Raw genomic sequence first — 23,068 nt, forward strand, 5'->3', positions numbered from 1 at the left:
CCATAACAACTGTTTCAGTACTGACTGAGTGGTTAAGTTAAATATTAAAAGCCAGTGCTCTTATACAAAGGCTGGGATGTAACAGTAGCCCATCAAGAGTTTTGCCTACGCCTTTCTTGGGCCTTAATGCATGACAAAATAACAGGAATTCTTAACAGGACCCATTTAGGATTAAACAAGTTTTATTGTGGGTCTGAAGAAACTCCTCAGGCCTCCACAAACAAGTTTATTGGGGGTCTGAAGGAACTCCCCAAACCTCCATGATTTAGTGGAAGACAAGATAAGGGTAATCACCCCAGCACGTGGACCCATTTAGATTAAGTAAATTTACTGAGGCTCCAGAGGAAGGTCTTCAGGACTCAGATCTTAGTTATAGATTAAAAGAAGTTAATCACTTATGTGTTTAGATAAATATACACTTACATGTAGACATACAGCTTAGAAGGCATGTAAGCTCTGGAAAACTTTGTGATTTTGAGTTGGTCTGGCGATAATTTCCAGGCCTTCTCCCAGTAGCTGGCTACAGAAATAAAAACTCTCTTCCTCCCCAGTTCCTCTGCATCTCATTATTGGGCCATGAGAAATAGCAGCTCGACCCTCAGTTTGGTCCAGGAACAAAATCATATCACCATCTGAGACCACCTCAGCCTGGACTTAATTGTTCATATCACTATCAGCATTTTGGTCAAAGCCATTCTGCAAGTCTCTAGGAAGTTCCAGACTTTCCCACATTTTCCATTTTTCTTCTGAGCCCTCCAAACTGCTCCAAACTCTGCCTGTTACCCAGTTCCAAAATTGCTTCCACATTTTTAGGTATCTTTACAGCAGTGCTCCACTCTGTGTGGTACCAATTTACTGTATTAGTCTGTTCTCACGCTGCTAATAAAGACATATCCAAGACTGGGTAATTTATAAAGGAAAGAGGTTTGACTCACAGTTTGGCATGGCTGGGGAGGCCTCAGGAAACTTACAATCATGGCAGAAGGGGAAACAAACACATCCTTCTTCACATGGTGGCAGGAGAGAGAATGAGAACCGAGTGAATTGGGAAGCCGCTTATAAAACCATCAGCTCTTGTGAGAACTTACTATCATGAGAACAGCATGGGGGAAACCACCTCCATGATTCAATTACTTCCCATTGGGTCCCTCCCACCACACGTGGAGATTATGGGAACCACAATTCAAGATGAGATTTGGGTGGGGACACAGCCAAACCATATCACATATTAAGGACCTACAATTTTTTATTCATTGAGCCATTAGTGCTTGAGAAATACTTTCTTTTGTGTCACCTCTGTCATCCCCTGCTGCAGTAGATGTCATTTGCCCCAACTCAGATCTAAGAAAATGTTTCCTATTTCTAAAGGACAGAGAATGTTGAAGTCTTTTGCAGCAGCTAGGGAGTAGGCTGAACCCCTCAGCTGGGTTGCGAAGTTCTCCCACAAGTCAGGCCTGTTTCTCATTCAGTGGTTTTCTTTGAAGATTAGCACTGTTTTACAAAAGGATTTTTAAAAAGTCCTCTCCCCTCTCCCTTCTCCCCTGTCCCCTCACCCCTCTCCCTCTCTGCACGGTCTCCCTCTGATGCCGAGCCAAGGCTGGACTGTACTGCCGCCATCTCGACTCACTGCAACCTTCCTGCCTGATTCTCCTGCCTCAGCCTGCCCAGTGCCTGGGATTGCAGGCACGCGCCGCCACACCTGACTGGTTTTTGTATTTTTTGGTGGAGACGGGATTTCACCGTGTTGGCTGGGCTGGTCTCCAGCTCCTGACGGCGAATGATCTGCCAGCCTTGGCCTCCAGAGGAGCCGGGATTGCAGATAGAGTCTCGCTCACTCAGTGCTCAATGTTGCCCAGGCTGGGGTGCAGTGGCGTGATCTCCGCTCGCTACAACCTCCACCTCCCAGCCGCCTGCCTTGGCCTCCCAAAGTGCCGAGATTGCAGCCTCTGCCCGGCTGCCACCCCGTCTAGGAAGTGAGGAGCGTCTCTGCCTGGCCGCCCATCGTCTGGGATGTGAGGAGCCCCTCTGCCGGGCCACCCAGTCTGGGAAGTGAGGAGCGCCTCTTCCCGGCTGTCATCCCGTCTAGGAAGTGAGGAGCGTCTCTGCCCGGCTGCCCATCGTCTGGGATGTGGGCAGCGCCTCTGCCCCACCGCCCCATCTGAGATGTGAAGAGCGCCTCTGCCCGGCCTCGACCCCGTCTGGGAACTGAGGAGTGTCTCTGCCCCACCGCCACCCCGTCTGGGAGGTGAGGAGCGTCTCTGACCGGCCACCCCCTCTGAGAAGTGAGGAGCCCCTCCGCCTGGCAGCCGCCCAGTCTGGGAAGTGAGGAGCGTCTCCGCCCGGCAGCTGCCCCGTCTGGGAGGTGGGGGGCAGCCCCCACCCAGCCGCCGCCCCGTCTGGGAGGTGGGGTGTGCCTCTGCCCGGCCGCACCGTCTGGGAGGTGTACCGAACAGCTCATTGAGAATGGGCCATGATGACGATGGCGGTTTTGTCAAATAGAAAAGGGGGAAATGTGGGGAAAAGAAAGAGAGATCAGATTGTTACTGTGTCTGTGTAGAAAGAAGTAGACATAGGAGACTCCATTTTGTTCTGTACTAAGAAAAATTCTTCTGCCTTGGGATGCTGTTAATCTATAACCTTACCCCCAACCCCGTGCTCTCTGAAACATGTGCTGTGTCCACTAAGGGTTAAATGGATTAAGGGCGGTGCAAGATGTGCTTTGCTAAACAGATGCTTGAAGGCAGCATACTCGTTAAGAGTCATCACCACTCCCTAATCTCAAGTACCCAGGGACACAAGCACTGCAGAAGGCCGCAGGGCCCTCTGCCTAGGAAAACCAGAGACGTTTATTCACATGTTTATCTGCTGACCTTCCCTCCACTATTGTCCTATGACCCTGCCAAATCCCCCTCTCCGAGAAACACCCAAGAATGATCAATAAATACTAAAAAAATTAAAAAAAAAATTGCTTTCCAGAATTAGCCAGATGTGGTTGTGTGTACTGTAGTGTCAGCTACTTGGGAGGCTGAAGTGGGAGGATCGCTTAAGCCCAGGAGTTTCAGGTTGCAGTGAGCTGTGTTTGTGTTACTGCACTCCAACCTGGGTGTCAGAGAGTCTCATAAAAAAATTATATATATATAAAAGAAGAAGGCAGCTAAGCTAGGGAATAATTCTACGCATGGGCCACAAAGGCAGAAGGCAGCCCTTTGGGCAATGGACTGGGCAGTTTAGCAGATAGAAATTGGCCAAGGCATTGAAACACTTGGTTTCTGAGCCCAGCTTCATTCAGGCCTTGCTGACGGACCGCAAATAAATCCCAGCCCCCTCCTCATGTAGTCTCTCCACTGTTTGGGATGGAGACTCTAGACCTAGGAGTTTAGGCACAGTGATGAGGCAGGAGAAAGTCACTTCCTTTTCCCTGGTCCCTGGGCAAAACTTTATTCCCCCTTCTTCATCTTGCCTTGCCTACTTTCCCTCCCCACTCTCTGCTCTGCGAACTAGGCTCTTGGGGAGATTGAGCTGCTGCGAGGGCTGCCCAGGAGGGGCCCCATCTGAAGGTAAAGCCCCACCGGGCCTTTATCGGTGGTCTTTGATCCTGTCTTCTCTCTCACTCTTGCTCTCACTCCCACTCACTCTCCACCTCATGGTGGATCCATTTTTCTTCTGATCTCCTGTCAGCTTTATTCTGTCTGCTCACCCACTTTTCTGCCCACTTTTCTCAACCACTTTCTCAAAGGCAGCTGTCCCTCCGGTCCCAGCTCTTTGCTCCTAGAGCCCAGAACTCGGGTGAGTGGAACCACCCTGGTGTCCGTTAAGTCCCCAGCCTTGAGGAAGGTCCTGCCATTTTCCCTCAACTCCCCTGGCTAATCTTCCTGTTCAGAGGGGTTTTCTGGGCGGGAAGGAGAGCTGGGCTGTTCCTGTGGCCTCTCCCACAGCTTTCCTGATGTGGCCTTTGTCTTTGCCTGGATGCTTCCTGGGGCAGCACGAGCCCTCCTCTGGCCCCGTCCTCCAGTCTGGCCTTGGGGACATGGCGGTGGCAATGGCACAGCATGACTGAGCTTGTTTTGTTGGTGCTCTCAGGTTTTGGTTCCGTCCGGGGCCTTCTGTTTTGGGCTGTGCTCTGCAAACATCTGGTGACCCTGCTGGACAACTCCCTGATCGTCGTCCTCGCCCTGGCAGCCTCTGCCGGCGCTGGCCCACGCACTTCCTCCTGCACCACTTCTCCTTAGGGGAGGTCCCACGCCACAGCGGCGGAGTCTCGGATGCAGGCCGATTCCCTTCCCCCGCCGCACTAGCCCACCGGTCGGCGGCTTCCAGCTGCTGGGTTTCTTCGCCCTCCCTGGCATCGCCGAATGCGCTTGCGCACGGCCATGGCCTCCGCCGCTGTGACGCCATCTGCCGGCCGCTGCGTTCTACTACCTGAGGAGCCCTAGTCTTCCGAGCCCGCTTCACCTTCACCTTGCCCTTCTGCGGCGCAGCACCACCCGCTACTTCCGGCTGGATTCTCGGCCTGTGCTGAGACTTCTGGGCTGAAGTGGGGAATCTCAACCGTCAGACGGCCTCTATGCTGGCCCCTTCTCACGGATCGTGGCCTCCTATGCTTGTATTCTATATTTATTTATTTATTTGAGACAGAGTTTCACTCTTGTTGCCCAGGCTGGAGTGCAGCGGCACGATCTCGGCTTACTGCAACCTCCACCTCTCGGGTTCAAGCGATTCTCCTGCCTCTGCCTCCCAAGTAGCTGGGGTTACAGGCACCCGCCAGTACACCCGCCTAATTTTTATATTTTTAGGAGAGACGGGGTTTCACCATGTTGGCCAGGCTGGTGTTGAACTTCTGACCTCAAATGATCTACCCACCTCGGCCTCCCAAACTGTTTGGATTACAGGTGTGAGCCACCGTGCCTGGCCAGTATTCTTGCCACCATCTTTGGGGTTGAGACATCCCAGGGGCGTCTCAAAGTGTTCTCTACCTGTTCTACCTGCCCCCCACTCTCCGTTTGTGTTTAGACTTTTTTTGGGACTGAGACAATTGCCTATGTGAGACCTCAGGCCGGCTTCTTTTAGGACACGGACCAGAGCCTTACCCTGTTCTACGCAGTTGTCACCCTGTGTTCAGCCCTTCTGTCTACACTCCGAGAACAAGGAGGTCATTGGGGCCGTGAGGTGGTTCATAAGGAGATACTTTGGAGACCTTGACCCCCTGAGTTCTTGGAGACAAAGGCCTGATCCTGGGACATGCTGCCCAGAGCTCCGCTTCTGGGGCATGTTTCTATGACCTTGACCTGCCTTGTTTGTAGATGCACAGGTGGGGAAACACACATTTGAAGGGAGGCTGAGGAGGTAAGGTGGGTATGATGATCTTGTGTGAGGATCTAGTATTTCCTGGTCTTTGCTGAGGGTCAGGGTGCCTTCCTGGGCCTATGCTTCCTGAGACATTGCTCTTTTTCCTTCTCCCAGAGACTACTCATTGCAAACCTTTCTCTTTTACATGTGTCATCTTTGGTCAACAAGAGCTCCTTTATTCCAGGTGTGATGTCAAATATGGGTGTCTGAAGCAGCAGGGAAGGAACAGGGGCAGGGAGTAGTTGATTTGCTTTGGAAGCTCAGGCGCTGCATTTTGCTTGGTGCTGCTTTAAGTCTGGTGGCATCTGTGCAGTGACTTCTCTCCTGACTTACAACTTCTCTCCTGGGATCCCTCAGATGTTGGTATTCTCTACTCAACTTTTGCCACCCCCTGCTTACTGAGTTGCTATTCATTTCTTCCTGCGATCCTAGGGTGGAAATGCACATTCATCTCTCTTCGCTGCCTTTGATCCGGAAGTCCAATGTGGTCCCTAGACTCCCGGGGCTAATCTTCTTCCTGTTCAGAGGGGTTTTCTGGGTGGGAAGGAGAGGTGGGCTGTTCCTGTGGCCTCTCCCACAGCAAGCTGAGGAGCAAGGAGAGCCAGTCTGAATCCCAAATGACACTTTTGTTTCTTGCAAACTGTCCATGATGCTAGGAATTTTATTTACTGCCAGAGAGATCCAGCATCATTTTACTTTTTTTGAGAAGTCAGTTCTTGCTTGTGAATAAACTCTCCCACAGCAATAAGCCACAGAAGGGAGCAGCACAAGTGGGGAAATCACTCTCAAGGCACAGGACATGAGGACCTTTAAAATAACACTGACTTTCTTAACTTTTGCAAACTATGCATCTGACAAAGGTCTAATATCCAACATATATAAAGAACTTCAGGAGGCTGAGGCAGGAGAATGGTGAGAACCCGGGAGGCGGAGCTTGCAGTGAGCTGAGATCGCACCACTGTACTCCAGCCTGGGCAACAGAGTGAGACTCCATCTCAAAAAAAAAAAAAAAAAAAAAAAAAAGAAAGAACTTAAATTTATAAGAAAAAAAACCAAACAATCCTAATAAAAAGTGGGCAAAAGACATGAATAGACACTTTTCAAAAGAAGACATACATGCAGTCAACAAGCTTATGAAAAAAAGCTCAACATCGCTGATCATTAGGGAAACGCAAATCAAAACCATAATGAGATACCACCTCACACCAGTCAGAATGGCTATTACTAAAAAGCAAAAAACAAAAACAAAACAGATGCTAATGAGGTTGTGGAGAAAAAGGAACACTTGTATACTGCTGATGGGAGTGTAAATTAGTTCAACCATTGTGGAAGACAGTGTGGCAATTCCTCAAAGACCTAAAAGCAGAACTACCATTTGACTCACAATCCCATTACTGGGTATACACCCAAAGGAATAGCAATCATTCTATTTTAAAGATATATACATGCATATGTTCATTGCAGCACTATTCACAATTGCAAACACAAGGAATCAACCTAAATGCTCATCAATGGTAGACTTGATAAAGAAAATGTGATCCGTATACACTGTATTAGTCAGGATTCTCTAGAGGGACAGAACTAATAGAATATATATATATATATATATATAAAATCTATCTATCTATCTGTATAACTACTAGAATATATGTATATATATCTCACAAGGTTCCACAATAGGCCATCAGCAAGCTGAGGAGCAAGGAGAGCCAGTCTGAATCCCAAAACAGAAGAACTTGGAGTCCGATGTTCAAGGGCAGGAAGCATCCAGCACAGGAGAAAGATGTGGACTGAGAGGCTAGGCCAGTCTCGTCTTTTCACATTCTTCTGCCTGCTTTATATTCTAGCTGCACTGCCAGCTGATTAGATGGTGCCCACCCAGATTAAGGGTGGGTCTGCCTTTCCCAGGCCACTGACTCAAATGTTAATCTCCTTTGGCAACACCCTCACAGCACACCCAGGATCAATACTTTGCACCTTCAATCAAGTTTATACTCAGTATTAACCATCATATACACCATGGGATACTATGCAGGCATAAAAATAACAAGGTCATGTCCTTTGCAGGAACAAAGATGGAGCTGGAGGCCATTATCCTTAGCAAACTAACACAAGAACAGAAAACCAAATACCACAGGTTCTCACTTATAAGTGGGAGCTGAGTGATGAGGACACATGGGCACATAGAGGGGAGCAACACACACTGGGGCCTTTCAGAGGGAGGAGGTTGGGAGGAGGGAGAGGATCAGGAAAAATAACTAATGGGTGCTAGGCTTAATACCTGGGTGACAAAATAGTCTGTACAACAAACCCTTATGACACAAGTTTACCTATGTAACAAACCTGCACGTGCACCCCTAAACTTAAAAGTTAAAAAAAAAGAAAATCAGGAAAATCATAGTTTTCGGGTCACTCTCTTAGTAAATGCTTCATTTTTATAATTAAAAAAATTGATTTTCAGTTTACAAAGGTTACAGTGTTAATTGCAGAGAATTTTGCATCCAGAAGAAAACAAAATATTAACACTTTGGTGTTAATAATGCCCTTGGGAAATTATTGCAACCTGTATATATATATACACACAAAAAAAATGGGATTATATTGTCTAAACTGTTTCATAACAGTTATTTTCTACTATATTAAACTATATTGTAACATTGTTCTACATCAGCAGACTTCTAAAGCATGATTTTATTATCCATACAGCGTCCTACTATGTGGATGTACAATTTTTTTTTTTTGAAACGGAGATTTTTTGCACTTGTTGCTCAGGCTGGAGTGCAATGGTGCGATCTTGGCTCATTGCAACCTCTGCCTCCCGGGTTCAAGCGATTCTCCTGCCTCAGCCTTCCTAAGTAGCTGGGATTACAGGCATGCGCCACCACGCTGTGCTAATTTTGTATTTTTAGTAGAGACGGGGTTTCTCCATTTTGGTCAGGCTGGCCTCGAACTACCGACCTCAGGTGATCCGCCCGCCTCGGCCTCCCAAAGTGCTGGGATTACAGGCGTGAGCCACTGCGCCCGCCAGATGTATAAAATTTTAAACAATATTCCATCACTGGAATTTAACATTTTTTTCTTGTAAATATTACAGAGATGGATATTGTTGCACTTATATCTTTATATATTATTTTATGCGTTTCTTAGCACAAACTTCTAGAAAGCGAATTGCTGGGTCAAAATGTAGGTTTGCATAGTTTTAGAGCATTTGAAACATTTTGCCAAATTTCTCTCCACAAAAATTTTTATTGCTTTACAGTCCAATCAAGTGTCTTTCCCCCCTTTTCCCACAATTTTCAGGGTAGGGAAATGGACTAAGAGTCAGGAATGAGTTGGGAGATGGTGCAAGGAAGAGAAGAATGGGGAAGGTATAGATACTTAATATTCTTATGATGCAGAAAGGATCCAATGAAGACACAAACTCACTTTTCCTCAGTTTACCAAGGACTGGGTGGGACATATTTGGACTGGAAGTACACTATGAATACCAGGGAGCAAAAAGCCCATGTCTGTCCTTGGGAGTAGGGGACATCAAAGGAGAGAATAGATTTCTTTCTTTTAGTGGAAAGTCTAGGAATAGAGGATAAGGAGCTGGCTAAGGAAGGCTGACCAGAAGGCTGGGTTGTAGATAGCACTATGACAGGGTGGTTTGTTGGCTCTGGTGTTAGGCAAGTCCAAGATCAAATCCTGATCATCACTTACCATCTGAAATAGTGGGAGTTTTCTTTACATCTTTGTGCCTTAAATTCTGCATCTGTAAAGTCATGACAATAATAGTTTCTATGTATCACAGGGTTGCTGTGAGGATTAAACGTAGCCTTCCTCAGCCATTCTATACCACATCATCACTTGACATATAAATTAACTTGTTTGTTTGTGGCTTCTCTCCTTTCATTAAAATGAGATGTCCCATAAAGGGGGAAGGGAAGAAACTGCCTGTCTTGTTTACCAGTGTATCCCTAGTGCCTGGCACATAGTAGATATTCAGGAAATATTTGCTGAATCGATAAATAAATGAATATATGAAAGCTGCTTAGCACAGTGCATGTAGATAATAGTGTTCACTAATCTATTTCGATTATACTATAATTGCTACTACTATCATTTGCCTTCTTATGAACTTTGATGATGACTTTCAGAGCAGTTTTTAGATGTGTTAAAAGCTTGAGACTTTGTTAAAAAAATCCCCCTAAAGTTGCTGGAAAGTCTAAAATGTGTTAACGCTGAAGAGAGGAAGGGGAGAAGTGTGTGTGGGATTTGGGGAAGAGAGTTTTTGGAAAAGAGGAAATCCTGGTGTGAGCTATGAGGGGGATAACTCAGAAAGGATCAGATGGGCCATAGGGGCCATGAAAGAGGAGGAAAGAAGCAGGTGAACAATTCTGGGTTAGAGAAAACCTGACTCTGGTAGCTCAAAGAGTTGAGAGGAATCTTGGAAAACCAGGCTTAGGCAATGATCAGGTACCAAAAGAAGCTGAGAGGCCAGAACCACAGGCCAGGTCATAGCGCAGGGGTGGTTGGCTAGGATGCTGCAGGCACTGCTGGCACTGTTGCCCGTGACTCCTCTGGCACCGTGCAGGTGCTGAGGCTGCTGCTGGTGGGCCTGGATGCCACTGTGGTCATCACCAAAATGAATTGTAAACTTTACTTCTTTGAATCACTTGCACCTGATTCAAAGTCTTAGGCAGTTGCATCTGCTAGGACTAGCTAAGATCACAGGGCTGTGTCTCGGCTGTCAGAGTTTAGAGAATCCACAAATTTGGGCCTAATGGCTTCTGTAGAAGTGGGTAGAGCTTTGTCCCCCACAAGCTCTATCCACTTAGAGCTTGGGGGGAAGACCCTGTTAAGTTCATGGATGGCCTCCTTTCCTGCCATTATGACCCTTCTATTTGTAGGCCTATTAAGAATGAACTGGGGCCAAGCTCAGTGGTCCACACCTGTAATCCTAGCAATTTTGGAAGGCCAAGGTGGGAGGATCACTTGAGGCTAGGAGTGCAAGACCAGCCTGAGTAACATAGCGAGCCCTCATCTTTACAAAAGTAAAAATAAAAAATTAGTTGGAGGTCATGGCATGTGCCTGTGGTCCTAGCTATTTGGGTGGCTGAGGGGGGAGGATCACTTGAGCCTAGGAGTTCGAAGCTGCAATGAGCCTTGATTTTACCACTGCACTCCAGCCTGGGCGACAGAGCAAGCTCCTGCTCCCACATCCCCATACCCCCCAAAAAGATTGATTTGCTGGAGAATGAGGTAGATGCAACCTCCTTTTGTTTTCAGGCTGTGCTTGGGCCCCATCTGATTTTACCAATTTCACTTGTCTATTAAGTGCTATTGGGGATACCTAACTTTAGGGTGAGTGGGTCAAATTACACCCAATTCATGGTGTGCAATACTGTTCCATAGTCACCTGGTGTCCAGTGGTCAGCTGTTCAGTGTATACTGTTGCCTACAAGCAGCCCAAGAGCTGTTTCACAAAAGGATCTTGATTGTTTGCCCCAAAGGGCAAGGTTTGGCTCCCAAATCTGTGATTCACCTCTTGGATTTACCACAGGCTCCAGTGCCACTGACACTGAGCCTCTTACAGTCTGCTGGGCAGTTGGGAGGCCCAGTGGCGGAACTGCAGCGTGGGCCACTGGGAGAGCATTTGCTTCCTCTGGCTTTTAGGACATCTGATAAGTGGGTTGAAGCAGCCAACCCAAAAGGACTATATGTCGCTTCCCAAATCCAGATAACTACAAGAGGTCTTTTCTTACTGTAGGGAGCAAAAGGTGAGGCAACTTCTCCGTAACATTTGAGGAGATACCCTGATATCCCCAGAAAACCTTCACAGAGAGGCCAGGCCCCTAAATTTATCTCCTAGTTATAAATGTACATCAAGGGTACCTGCCATTTTCCTCTCTCCAGATGCTGTCAGTGTAGTTTCATCAATAGAATGGACCAGTGTGGTGCTCTACGGGGTGGTGACCTGATGAAGGTGCCTGTGGATTTGGTGGCGCAAAGCGAGAAAGCCGATGTAACCCTGAGGCAGGATAAGAAGGGTGACCTTGTGCCCTGCCAGGCAACAGCAAGTGGCTTCTGGAATCGTCTCTGCTTATGAGACGGAAAAAATTGCATTTTCTTTCTCAAGATTTGCATACCCAGTCCAGATGAGAGGAAGTGGCTTCCAGCAGAGGAGGCTCCCCTGTCCCCGCCCCCCACACCGTGTGTCACTGATCTCCTTTTCTTGCTTCTGTTTATGCTCCTTAGCTCCTTGGCTGCCCTCATCTTTCTACTTTCTCTAAACTCACGTTTTTGGAGGGAGAATTGAAAGCATGGGCTCTAGAGCTGGAAACTCAAGTCTGTTATTTCCTAGCTGTGTTACCTAGGGAAAGTTGTTTAATGTCTCTGTGCCTCGGTTTCCTCAACTGGTTGAAATTGGCATAACAATAGAGTCGACCTACAGGTGGACCTATTGTCAAGCTTAAGCTTTTGGGGCTCTTCATTTGTATGGGTCCCTCATAAAGGTGTGGAAAGAGCCTTAGCAATTGTGTTCCTGTGGTCAAATGTCCTTATATAAATGGCGGAAGTGATGTGTTAACTGCAGGCTGTTGTAATGTCTGTCTTTTTCACTCTCTGTCACATTTCCTCTTCTGCTGGGGGGTGTTGAAGTAGCCATGGATATTTTTTATTAAATAGAGCAGTCCTAAATTGTATGAGCTTTAGGTCCCATAAAATTGAGATCTGTACCTCGTAGAGTTTTTATGGGGATTAAATAAGACAGTTACAGGTTAAGAGGTTAGTATAGTCTTTGGTACCTAGCATGTATGTGATGTTACCTATTCTTATTACTATTCATTCTGGTTTGACTGTCTTTCCATGCTTCCTGTTCAGATTCTAATCATCTCAAGTTCTGCCTGCTCCAGATCACTGCACCGTATCTCTGTATCTTTTCAGTAGAGAGTGTCTTGGCCACCTGGATCCTGGTTGCAGCAGTGGCATCTCTGGGGGACATTCGTCTTCTTTTTCTGTCTGTCCAGTGCCTTTGGAACACCCTTTCAATGTTTGGGAAGTTTTATGCCTCACTGGTCTTCATTCCCCAAGGTAAATTGCTTTTCCAGATTCTACAGAGGAGGATGCAGAATTCACCATCTAATGAGCTTGTAGGGAAGGCATCTGGCAGAGCCCAGGCATGTCATCCCGAGAGCCAGCTGTAGGCACTGGGCAGTGCTGTGTGAACTGTGCTGCCAGTGCCGTGGAGTTGACACTGGAGCTGCCCTTGCGGGTGCTGAGTGTCACCCTGGCCATGCGGCTGGGGAAACTGCCCCCCTTGGAGACGCTGTGCACTGTGAAATCTTCTTTGAATAATTAGTCTCTGCTTAAGATGATCAGAGTGGAATCTGTTGTTTGCAACTAAGTGCCCTGACTGATGGACTGGTTTGTGGTCTCTGTGTCTCTTTTTGGTGCCTCTATTACCTATTTTCCATACCACAGCTAGAGTGATCTTTTAAAAACTCAAACCTGGTCTTGTCACTGAGGATGAGCCCCCAGGTTCTCAAGTGGCCCACAACATCCTTGTGGTCTGTATCCAGTGGAGGTGGGAGCACTAGTAATTACCCTGATCCTTAGGCTTTCCACAAGGTGAAGGGATTTTTTATTCCACTCCCAGAGAGAGAAACAAGTGTAGAAACACTTCCTGCCGTCCTCTCTGGCCCCTGACTTGCTTCTTCATAGGTGGAGGAGTGACCTTAGTTACTCATGGTACTGTAGAGAGCATTTTTGCCTTCTTTGGTTTTTCTTTCAGGCTGGCTTGCCTTTGGCCACATGTACTCTTTTCCCTTCAAATGGTGAGCCCCTGCTTGGAGTGACCTGTAATTTGTATGGATCCTCTGTCTGTAACTGGGAGATAGTGGTGAATGCAGGGAGTATGACATTTATTTTGTTTTATTATTTTAATTAAAAAAACCTAAATAGAGACAGGGTCTCGCTATGTTGGCCAGGCTGATTTCAGACTCTTAGTCTTAAGCAATCCTCCTGCCTTGGCCTTCCAAAGTGCTGGGATTACAGGCATGAGCCGCTGAACCTGGCCTATTATTTTAATTGACACATAATAATTGTACATATTTGTGGGGTACAGTGTGATGTTTTAATACATGTATACATTTGTGTAATAAGTAAATCAAGATATTTAGCATATTGTAAACTAAAGATGAAATCCTACGCCCCCCACCCACTGAGAAACCTTAAAAACAGAGTCCTCAGCCATGATGGAATAGAAGGTCAAACACACTTTATTGTACCTCCTGTCTTCTATGGTTTAGACACAACAATTGACCAGCATTAATGTTAAAATAGAGATCATGAGATTGACAGAATAGACTCTTTGTGGCAATAAGATACCAAATTATGAACAGGACTTCAGGCCATGCCAGGCAAAGGTTAAGTCACACATTCCTACACTTAAAGAATAAACTATGTTCTAACTGCCGCAAGGTTTTCCTTTTTCTCTAGCAGCTAAACAAGCTCTGGCCTCAAGATAAGCAATAGCAAAACAGTTGTAGCTCCTCCACCACCAGACACTTACTGGCTGACTCCCCTGTTCCACAAGCCATAACTACAGCTTTGATTGGCCAAATGATTGATTTCAGTAACTTTCTCCTGATAAGAAGACCACTGCCCAGGGACTGCTTCTGGCCAGTTTACAGAGGCTGCACACTTGAGTGCCTTTGTGTCTCTGCGTCACCTTTTGAGGTAAGGGTCTAAATTGTAATGCATTTAAATGTTAAGTTTGCACCCCAAGGTGAACATGGGTCATATGCTACATATATGTTTATTTAGCACCTACATGTTAGGACCACCTTCAGGAATATTCCTAGCTCCTCCCATAACCTACTGAATGTGTACACTTGGCCAACCTGCTTAGCACATAAATCCCTGTTCCACCTGCCTCTCCCTCGAAGTGCCTGCCTTTTGGGCTTTGGCTGGAGCCTATGTTTCCCAGCCTGTTAGAATGGCCACCTTACATGCTGTAACAGTTTTTAAGAAATAAAGCCTCCTGCTGGGGGCGGTGGCTCACGCCTGTAATCCTAGCACTTTGGGAGGCCAAGGTGGATGGATCACTTGAGCTCAGGAGTTCGAAACTAGCCTGGGCCACATGGTGAAGCCCCGTTTCTACAAAAAAACAAAAACAAACAAAAAACCCCCAAAATTAGCTGGTGTGGCAGCATGTGCCTGTAGTCCCAGCTACTTGGGAAGCTGAGGCTGGAGGATCACTTGAACCAGGGAGGCTGAGGTTGCAGTGAGCCGAAATCATACCACTGCATTCCAGCCTGGGTGACAAAGTGAGACCCTGTCTTAGGAAAAAAAAAAAAAAAAAAAAGAAATCTTCCTTTCTAAATTTATAATTACTTTTTGCCTTTATCATTTCTTTGTGGGGAAAACATTCAAAATTCTCTATTCTAGCTATTTTGAAATCTACAATACAATTTTGTTACCTGAGGTCACCCTATGGTGCCACAGAACACTAGAACTTATTCCTTCTAAACGTACCTTTGTATCCACTGACCAATCCCTCCCTATGTCCCCTTCCCCACTTCCTTCTCCAGGCTCTGGTAACCACCATTCTACTCTCTATTTCTAGGAATGAGATCAACTTCATGAGACTTATTTTGACTGGATCATCTGAGGTCAGGAGTTCGAGACCAGCCTGGCCAACATAGTGAAACCCCGTCTCTACTGAAAATACAGAATTAGCCGGGCGTGCCTGTAATCTCAGCTACTTGGGAAGCTGAGGCAGGAGAATTGCTTGAACCTGGGAGGTGGTGGAGGTTGCAGTGAGCCGAGACTGCGTCTTTGCACTGCAGCCTGGGCGACAAGAGCAAAACTTCATCAAAAAAAAGAAAAAAAAGAAAAAAGAAAAGAAAGAAGTGGGTGCAGAGGCTGGGCTACAGAAGAACACACCAATTCCCATGGTTGAATACTCCTTCGCACAAAAGCAGAGTCTCTGTGAGGGATAAGGACTCCTTGAAGATCACAGGGGTGGTAAGAGGGAAGACTGGGTTCCCATCATTTCCTGAACAGCTCATGTTATTGATGAAATGTTGAGGTCTCTCCTTACTGAAAGCCAGAGTTTCTGGCATTTCTTGGCTAGAGGACACAAAGGTGGTAATGATGTGTGAGAGGTGAGGGAATAGAGGGGACCTGGAACAGCCTGTCTTTTTGCCTCGGCCTTCTGCTGCCCTTTAGCTATGGGGGGCTCCAGGGAATAAAGCAGGAGAAACATCTGTCCCTGGCCTGAGGGAAGTGGGCAGCCGGTGGCACCTCAGCACAGAGGGATGGGAGTGTTTTCCTTCCACCTTGTCCTGCTTCTGGCTCCCTGGTTAGCTCCAGCTCTGGATCCTGCCTCTCAAGCTGGTGGGTCTTCTGGAATCCCTGACCAGCTCTTTCCCAAAAGCACCCAGAGTAGGACACCCCAGTGTGTTTCTGGGAGACATGTATAGGCTGTCCTGGGAGATAGCTTTTCCTGATATTTAACTTGGTCCTTTTTGATACCATCTGACCATCTTTCCTTTTGTGCTGGTATCTTGGGAAGGAGAGAGCCTTATGACTGGAACCCTCAGATGCCCCTCTTCCTGAAGGCCAAGGGGAGAACAGATGTTCCACTGAGTAGAGGAAAGCTCAGACACAGGTGGTGGAAGAAAATGTAACAGAGGGGCTAGGTAAACTCCTCCACAGGCTTTGGGTGGGTCACTTAGTTGGATGTCAAGTTCACAGACACCTGCTTTCATGACTGACATGGACCTCTGGCTACCGGTGCAGCCATGGCAATCACTGTGCTCAGGGATCCAGAACAATCTAGAAGATGCTAAATAAATGTCCTTTCCCTAGGGCAGCAATCACTTCCATTCTACCTTGACCTAATAACCCATGCTCTGATAGTGAGTGTGGACTCTGGGATAAGAGGCAATATGTAGATTTATCTCTGTTTTAATTTCAGCACTTTCTTCCAGGAAGCCTTTTCCTTTGAGGTGCTGCATAATTTCTGTGAGAGTGGGGTTTAAATCCAGTCCCTGAAGAGTGGGAGGATGAGCACTGAGTGAGTGAGCAGACATCCGAGTCCCTTCAGGGCGAGGGGCGCTGCCTCTTCACCAGGTGTCGCAGGGCCCTCCTCACGTCCTTGTTCCGTAGGGTGTAGATGATGGGGTTGAGCATGGGTGTGACGACTGTGTAGAAGAGACTGAGGACGCGGTCTGTGGTAACAGAGGAGCCTGCCTGCGGCCGGATGTAGGTGATGCTGGCTGTTCCAAAGAAGAGAGAGACCACGAGCAGATGGGAGGAGCAGGTGGAGAAGACCTTGCGGCGGCTCTGGGTGGAGGCCATTGCTAGGATGGCACCCAGGATGCGGATGTAAGAGGTGACAATCAGAGAGAAGGGGATCATAATGAAGACTATGGTGGCTGTCATCACGGAGATCTCGCTCCTGTGCTTCCCAGCACTTGCCAGCCTCAGTACTGGCAGGATGTCACAGAGAAAGTGCGGGATGATCGGGTGGCTGGGAAAAGGTAGAGAGAAGATGAGGGAGGCATGGGTGGTGGCCGTGATGATGCCTGTGAGCCAGCCAGGAGGTACCCACCATGGCCATGCAGGCACGTGGGCTCAAGAGGGTGGAATAGCGTAGGGGCTGGCAGATGGCAACATATCGGTCATAGGCCATGGCCGTGAGCAGGCAGCACTCCGAGATGCCCAGGACAATGAAGACGTACATCTGGGCTGCACAGCCCTGGAAAGAGATGGCCTGGGGATGCGGGGAGCCCAGATTGGCCAGGGTCCTGGGCACGATGTCAGTGGTGTAGAAGAGCTCCACCACTGAGAGTTGGCGCAGGAAGAAGTACATGGGGGAGTGCAGGGCAGGGCTGACCTGTGTGAGGAGGATGATCAGAGAGTTACCCAGCAAGGTGACCAGGTAGACCAGAAGCACCACCCAGAACAGGGGGCCCTGCAGGGCCTTGAGGTCAGAGAATCCCAGAAGGAGGAATTCAGGCAGTGTAGTATGGTTTTCCCCAGCCATCACTCCAGGCCAGAAGCTGAGGCACGGCCAAGAAGAGAAGTTATTTAGAAATAACAAGCAACATTTCTGTAATTTGGTAAAGCACTTGCCACACAGTTCCTCTCAAAATCAAGTGAGAGAATTAATACCTTTCTCTGAATGAGCCATGGGTCTCAGAGAGATTAAATAATGTGTCTGAGGTAATATCTAGAAAGTGGCAGGCCTGGAACTTGAATCCAGGTCTCTTGACTCCAAATTCGACGCCTTTCTCACTGTTTCCTGGGCTCTCGTCCTGTGTCTGGGGCCTGACTCTCATATGTAAAGACTCTAGCTCTGATCTTTGGATCTCTCTCCAGAGTGAGGGGTGGAGCAGCTGCTATGACCTAGGCCCCTTTGTACTCTCTAGATGGATGCTGAGGCACAAAAGAAACTGGGTAGCACCAGGGACTGTCCCGAACTGGTGTCTAATGTTCACCATAGTGAGCTGTGGGTTAAGAGTGTCACACAGTGATATGACTATTTGTGATAATACTGCCCAATGGTATCATTGGGATTCTGACACCTTCCCTGATTTCTCTGTTCTCCTTTTATCTGGGCCCCTGTGATCAGCTACACTAGCTGCTCTGTCCCAGCACACCCTGTTCTGTCAGGCCTCCATGCATTGCCATAGTGTCTCCTTTCAGAGGATATTTCTATTCTTCATATTAAAATCCCATCACACTTCAAGCCTTCACTCAAGTTTCGCTATCTCGGTGGCAGCTTTCTGTGATCCTCAGGCTCAGAAATAATTATCCATGGCATTTCAAGATTAAAAGTGACATTTAGGAACATATATTTCCATATGACAGTACTCGGATCTTATCTTCAACATTTTAGAAGGGTGCTGTGCAGAGTCTGTTTGAACATCTGCAGTGATGGGGAACTCACCACCTATTGAGGTAGCCTTTTCTGGCTATGGCCTCTTCTGCCTGTAGGAAAAGACTTTACTGTATTGGTCTTGGCTAAATGCTTAGTATTTCATACAATATTTAACTCCTCTTGCACCAGAGAGCCCTTGAGTATTTGAGGAAGGCACTTTTATCTCTGCTTTCATAAGATGTTGCTTGTCCTTTGGTCCTAGCACTTATTACTCCACTGTGAGATCCTGCAGGACATGGTGGGGAGGTGGGGAGGCAGTTACCTATTTTAGCAGCTGCTAATGTTTCCCAAGTGCTTGGTTCCTGCCAGGCACCATGCTAAGGGCTAAACATTCATTAAATCATTGGATCTTCCTAATTACACTACGACATAGAAACCTTCACTTTCTCCATTTTACAGATAAGGAGAGGGAAGCCCAGACAGTGTTAAGTAACTTTCTCAATGTCACATATTTTGTAAGTGACAGAGTTTGGGTTCAAATCCAGGTCTGCCTAACCCCAGAGCCTGTGATCTTAACCACCAAGTTATCAACTGCCTTAGAGGTTAATCATCAGTCAAAAAACAAAAAAAACCAAAAAAAACCAGAAAAAAAAAAAAAAAACCAAGGCCGGGCGCAGTGGCTCGCGCCTGTAATCCCAGCACTTTGGGAGGCTGAGGTGGGTGGATCACGAGGTCAGGAGATCGAGACCATCTTGGCTAACGCGGTGAAACCCCGTCTCTACTAAAAATACAAAAAATAAGCTGGGCGTGGTGGTGGGCGCCTGTAGTCCCAGCTACTCGGGTGGCTGAGGCAGTAGAATGACGTGAACTCAGAAGGTGGAGCTTGCAGTGAGCCGAGATCGCGCCACTGCACTCCAGCCTGGGCGACAGAGTGAGACTCTGCCTCAAAAAAAAAAAAAAAAAAAAAAAAAGAGGTTAATCACCAGAAAAACAAGCTCAGTACTTGGACCATGTCTAGTGTTCGCTAAACATTTATTAGATGAGTGAACGAATCTCAGTTATAAAGACAGAGGAACTGATAAATAGAACAATTAAGTGATTTGCCTAAATTTAGGCAGCTAGTTAGACAAAGACAGGAAACTGGACTGGACTTTCAGAAGTCCTGGTCCCAAGATTCACGGAGCTTTGGTCACCCATATTGACCCACGCCATAAGGTTAGTCTGGCCATCTTCATATTTAGGAAACAGAGCCTCAAAGTTCTATCCATCGCACTTAACTTTCATCCCACCCTCACTCTGCACTCTCAACATATTTTTTTTTTGTGTGTGGCCTTAAACCATTTATTCTAGCTTATGTTTAGAGAGTGCTGTGTGCTGGGGATTATACAGTATATCAGTTGACCTTTATAACAACATTAGTGACAATTGTTATTTTGTCATTGCAGATAAAGAACCAGAGCTCTGAGGGTTTAAACGACCTACGCAAGATCACAAAGTCAGTGAAAAGCAGAACCAGAATTGTAATTTTGAGCCTGAGGTATCAACCACATACTTACTATATGTCTTGTGAGGCCAATAGCCTCACTCTACACTTTTGGGAGATGAACTTGCATGTAGTCAGTTTGGACAGAAGGAGTATCTGAGTTCATTAGTCCTCTCTACTTTCGTCCATAAATCTTCATGACATTTTGGGCTGGCTGATTAAAAAGGAAAAAAAAACTTTTCAGATGACCACACCACCAAGAAAACACGAAATAGATCCTGATGTTTTCAAATTTTTAAAATGTTGTTTTTTTCAATTAAAAATATTTAGGAAACATTTGGAATAAATCCACCATTATTCCATCACCTTAAATTCTTTTTTTCTCATATATCACCCTCAAGTCTTTGTCCCACTGCAAACCCATGTTCTATGCTTGTAGTCATAGTGTATATACCTTATGTCTTCTTTTCCTTTTTTAATGTTTGCTGTAAGCATTTTGCCATGAGACCTCATGGTATTCTGAACAATCTTTCAAAAAAAATTCTTGTAGTAGTCCATTGAATTTCTCCACTAACATTTAACAAACACTTCTCATCCTTGTGCACTTTATGCTGTCCCATCTTTTTTTGCTATGGTAGACAATGATGAAAACAATATTTTCGTGTGTGTCTCAGTTTGCTCTGTTAGCTTATTCCCTTAGGGTAAATTAAGAGTAATATTATTGGCTAAGCATGTGGACATTTTTATGGGTCTCGCTGTGTTATAATTGTTTTGGATTCCTGTAGCTGGACACATGAGTGGCAATACCAACCTTTCATCTCTTAGTAAAACAGGTCCCTTAAAAAAAATTCAATAGCTTTAGGGGTACTAGTGGTTTTTGGTTACATGGATGAATTGTATAGTGATGAAGTCCGGCATTTTAGTGCACCCGTCATCCAAATAGTGTACATTGTGCCAATAGGATTTTTCTTTTTTTTCCCCTCAGCCCTCTCTCACCCTGCCCTCTTCTGGACTCCTTGACCCTCCCTGCCCTCATCCAGGCCTGTCCCTCCCCCCATACTCACCTCACCTTTTCCACACTGTGAGCATTTCTTCACTCTCAGACCTCTAATTAGATTTTGCCTTAAGATGTCGTCCGTGAGGGTGGAGAGGCAAGTTTCCCCCAGATTGTCTGTTCTTCCTTCCCTATTTCCACTCTGACTCTGATAATTTCCCTCTTCCTCTTCCCACACATCCTGACACAGTTGGGACAATCTTCAGAGAGACATTGGCCCTGAAGTCACCACTATCCTTTTCAAAGCCTCCCACAGAGGATCGCTGAGAAAGACAGAGAGTAACTGCCCGCAGGGTCACAGAGAGGGGATGAAGTTCTTTTTAAAAAACACTATTTTTTATTGTGGTGAAAACATATAACATAAAATTTACTATCTTAACCATTTTAAGTGTATGTCTCAGTATTGTTAAGTATATTCAACAGAGCTCTAGAACTTTTTCATTTTGCAAAATGAAAACTCTATACCCATTAAGCAACTCTCCATTTCCCCCTTCCGTGGCTCTTTTTAAAACCATAAAACCATCCGTATACCTCCAATAAGCCTTAGAGAGACAGGCAGATGGCGAATTGATCAGTGAATGGGCATGTGGCTTGGGGAAGAGCTAACCTGTGGTTAACCAGCTAGATGGACAGAGGATGACCAGCAGGGTGTGGCTGGCTGGCTACAGGACTGGTTACCCGTGACCCCTGGATGCAGGAGATGAGGCTGTTAAAGGCTGAATGGAACAGAAAGCAGATCTTGAGGGGTAGCTTTGACATCTTGGGGGCAAGGGAGTTGGGATTCTGGAGCCTAATGGGGTTGTGGGAAATGGGGGAAATGAGGGAAGGACAACATTTATTGGGTCAGAGAGGTCTGGGGGAGCACAGCCAGGCAATAAACTAGCTTTTGTTCTTTCAGATTTTTTGTTTTGTCTAAAGTATTAATGGGAGCTGCACATGGTGTATATGTGTGTGTGTTGGGGAGGGTGTGGGGCAGCAAAGGAGGATGCAGGCAGCTGGGATGGGACCCATTAACAGGAGCCTGAGAGATGCTGACCATAGACAGTACTGAGGCTGTGATGCCCAGCTGATTTACACACTGCACGCAAACCCACAAGCCTGTACACACTATCCACTGCCTCACTCCATCACTTCACCCCACACACCCCATCCTATTAGACATACCACAGACATGCCTATGACACGATCACCACACTTATAACATGCTACACATACCCCACAGCATACCTACTCACACCATACATAAAAGGTTTGCACAGTCTGTGTATATACACACTTGCCTTGTTCTGTTATGTGCAGTTTTATCTGGCAGAAATTGTCCAACATTCTCTGTCTCCTTCCCCGCCCTTCTCCCTGTCCAGCCAGCTTAATGATATCTGAATCACACCTCTGCAAATGCAATAGTAGAGATTTGGGAACCGTCTCTGGACTTTTTTCTCCCACGCCCAGGGACAGATACTGACTCCCAACACACAGCAAGAGGTCCTAAGGCCCTGAATGGGCCCTGATCTGCCCACTGTTCCTCTTCTCTTCCTGTTTTTGGCAGGGTCTAGATGCATCAGAGAAAGGCCCAAGGCTGCTTGGCACTGTGTGGAGCACTTACCCAAGGAGGTAAAATTGTCATCCTGCCAGGGAGGGGGGCTGTTGGGCACAGGGCAGGCTCTGCTGTTGCCCTCTCTCCTCCCTGGAAGCCTCAGCCTCTGTGGTGCCCATAGTCATTCTCCAGCTGGCGTTGTGCCTCCACCCTGCTGGAGATTTGGTAACCCCTGACTCTTGGGGTTTCCCTGGGTAACCCTGAGCTGAGACAGTGTCATGGGCCAGATAATTCTGTCTGGATCCCCAGTGCCTGCTGTGTTCTCCTCCTGTCCTTAGGCTCATTGCCCTTGGTCAACTTGCTGACACCTTTTTTCTCTGGGATAACTATTGCCTCCCCACTCATGAAGGGTCTCTTTGGTTACAGACGGCATGAGGTTTGAGGGTCTCTGTCCCTCATGTCTAGAGTCTCATCCTGGGAATTAACTCCCGTGAGTGAAATCTCAGCTTCCTGTTAAATGTAGATGCTCCTGGAGAATTCTAGAGGCTATGCCAGTGATGTCATTGATCTCCATGCTTGGTTTGCTTTTTTGGAAGAAAGTGTTCCAGTGAGGACACTGCCTGTCTGCTTATCCAGGGGCTCACAGGAGGGAGAGCTGGGTTTCCATCAATCCCCAATCTCCTATGTCATTGCAGATGTGCTGAGTGGGGCACTTACACAGAGAGTTCAGCCTTCTGAGTATTTTCAGCATAGAAACGGTGTGGTGGATGATGGAGG

General features: G+C 46.8%; 1 protein-coding gene and 1 long non-coding RNA gene across 2 annotated transcripts; one reads left to right on the plus strand and one right to left on the minus strand.

Annotated features, from left to right (window-relative positions):
- Positions 1-11,031: 11,031 nt before the first annotated feature.
- On the plus strand, positions 11,032-20,136 carry LOC129136634 (uncharacterized). The gene is made up of 3 exons (XR_008538454.2): positions 11,032-14,067; positions 14,957-15,357; positions 19,666-20,136. It is a non-coding gene; the product is annotated as an uncharacterized LOC129136634 (long non-coding RNA).
- On the minus strand, positions 16,438-17,398 carry LOC467027 (olfactory receptor 10P1). The gene is given in 2 exon segments (XM_054664203.1): positions 16,438-16,932; positions 16,934-17,398. Coding segments are annotated over 2 exon segments (945 nt in total). The 5' UTR covers positions 17,384-17,398.
- Positions 20,137-23,068: the final 2,932 nt, after the last annotated feature.

The sequence above is a fragment of the Pan troglodytes genome, chromosome 10 (genome assembly GCF_028858775.2).
Source record: "Pan troglodytes isolate AG18354 chromosome 10, NHGRI_mPanTro3-v2.0_pri, whole genome shotgun sequence".
NCBI classification, from domain to species: domain Eukaryota; kingdom Metazoa; phylum Chordata; class Mammalia; order Primates; family Hominidae; genus Pan; species Pan troglodytes.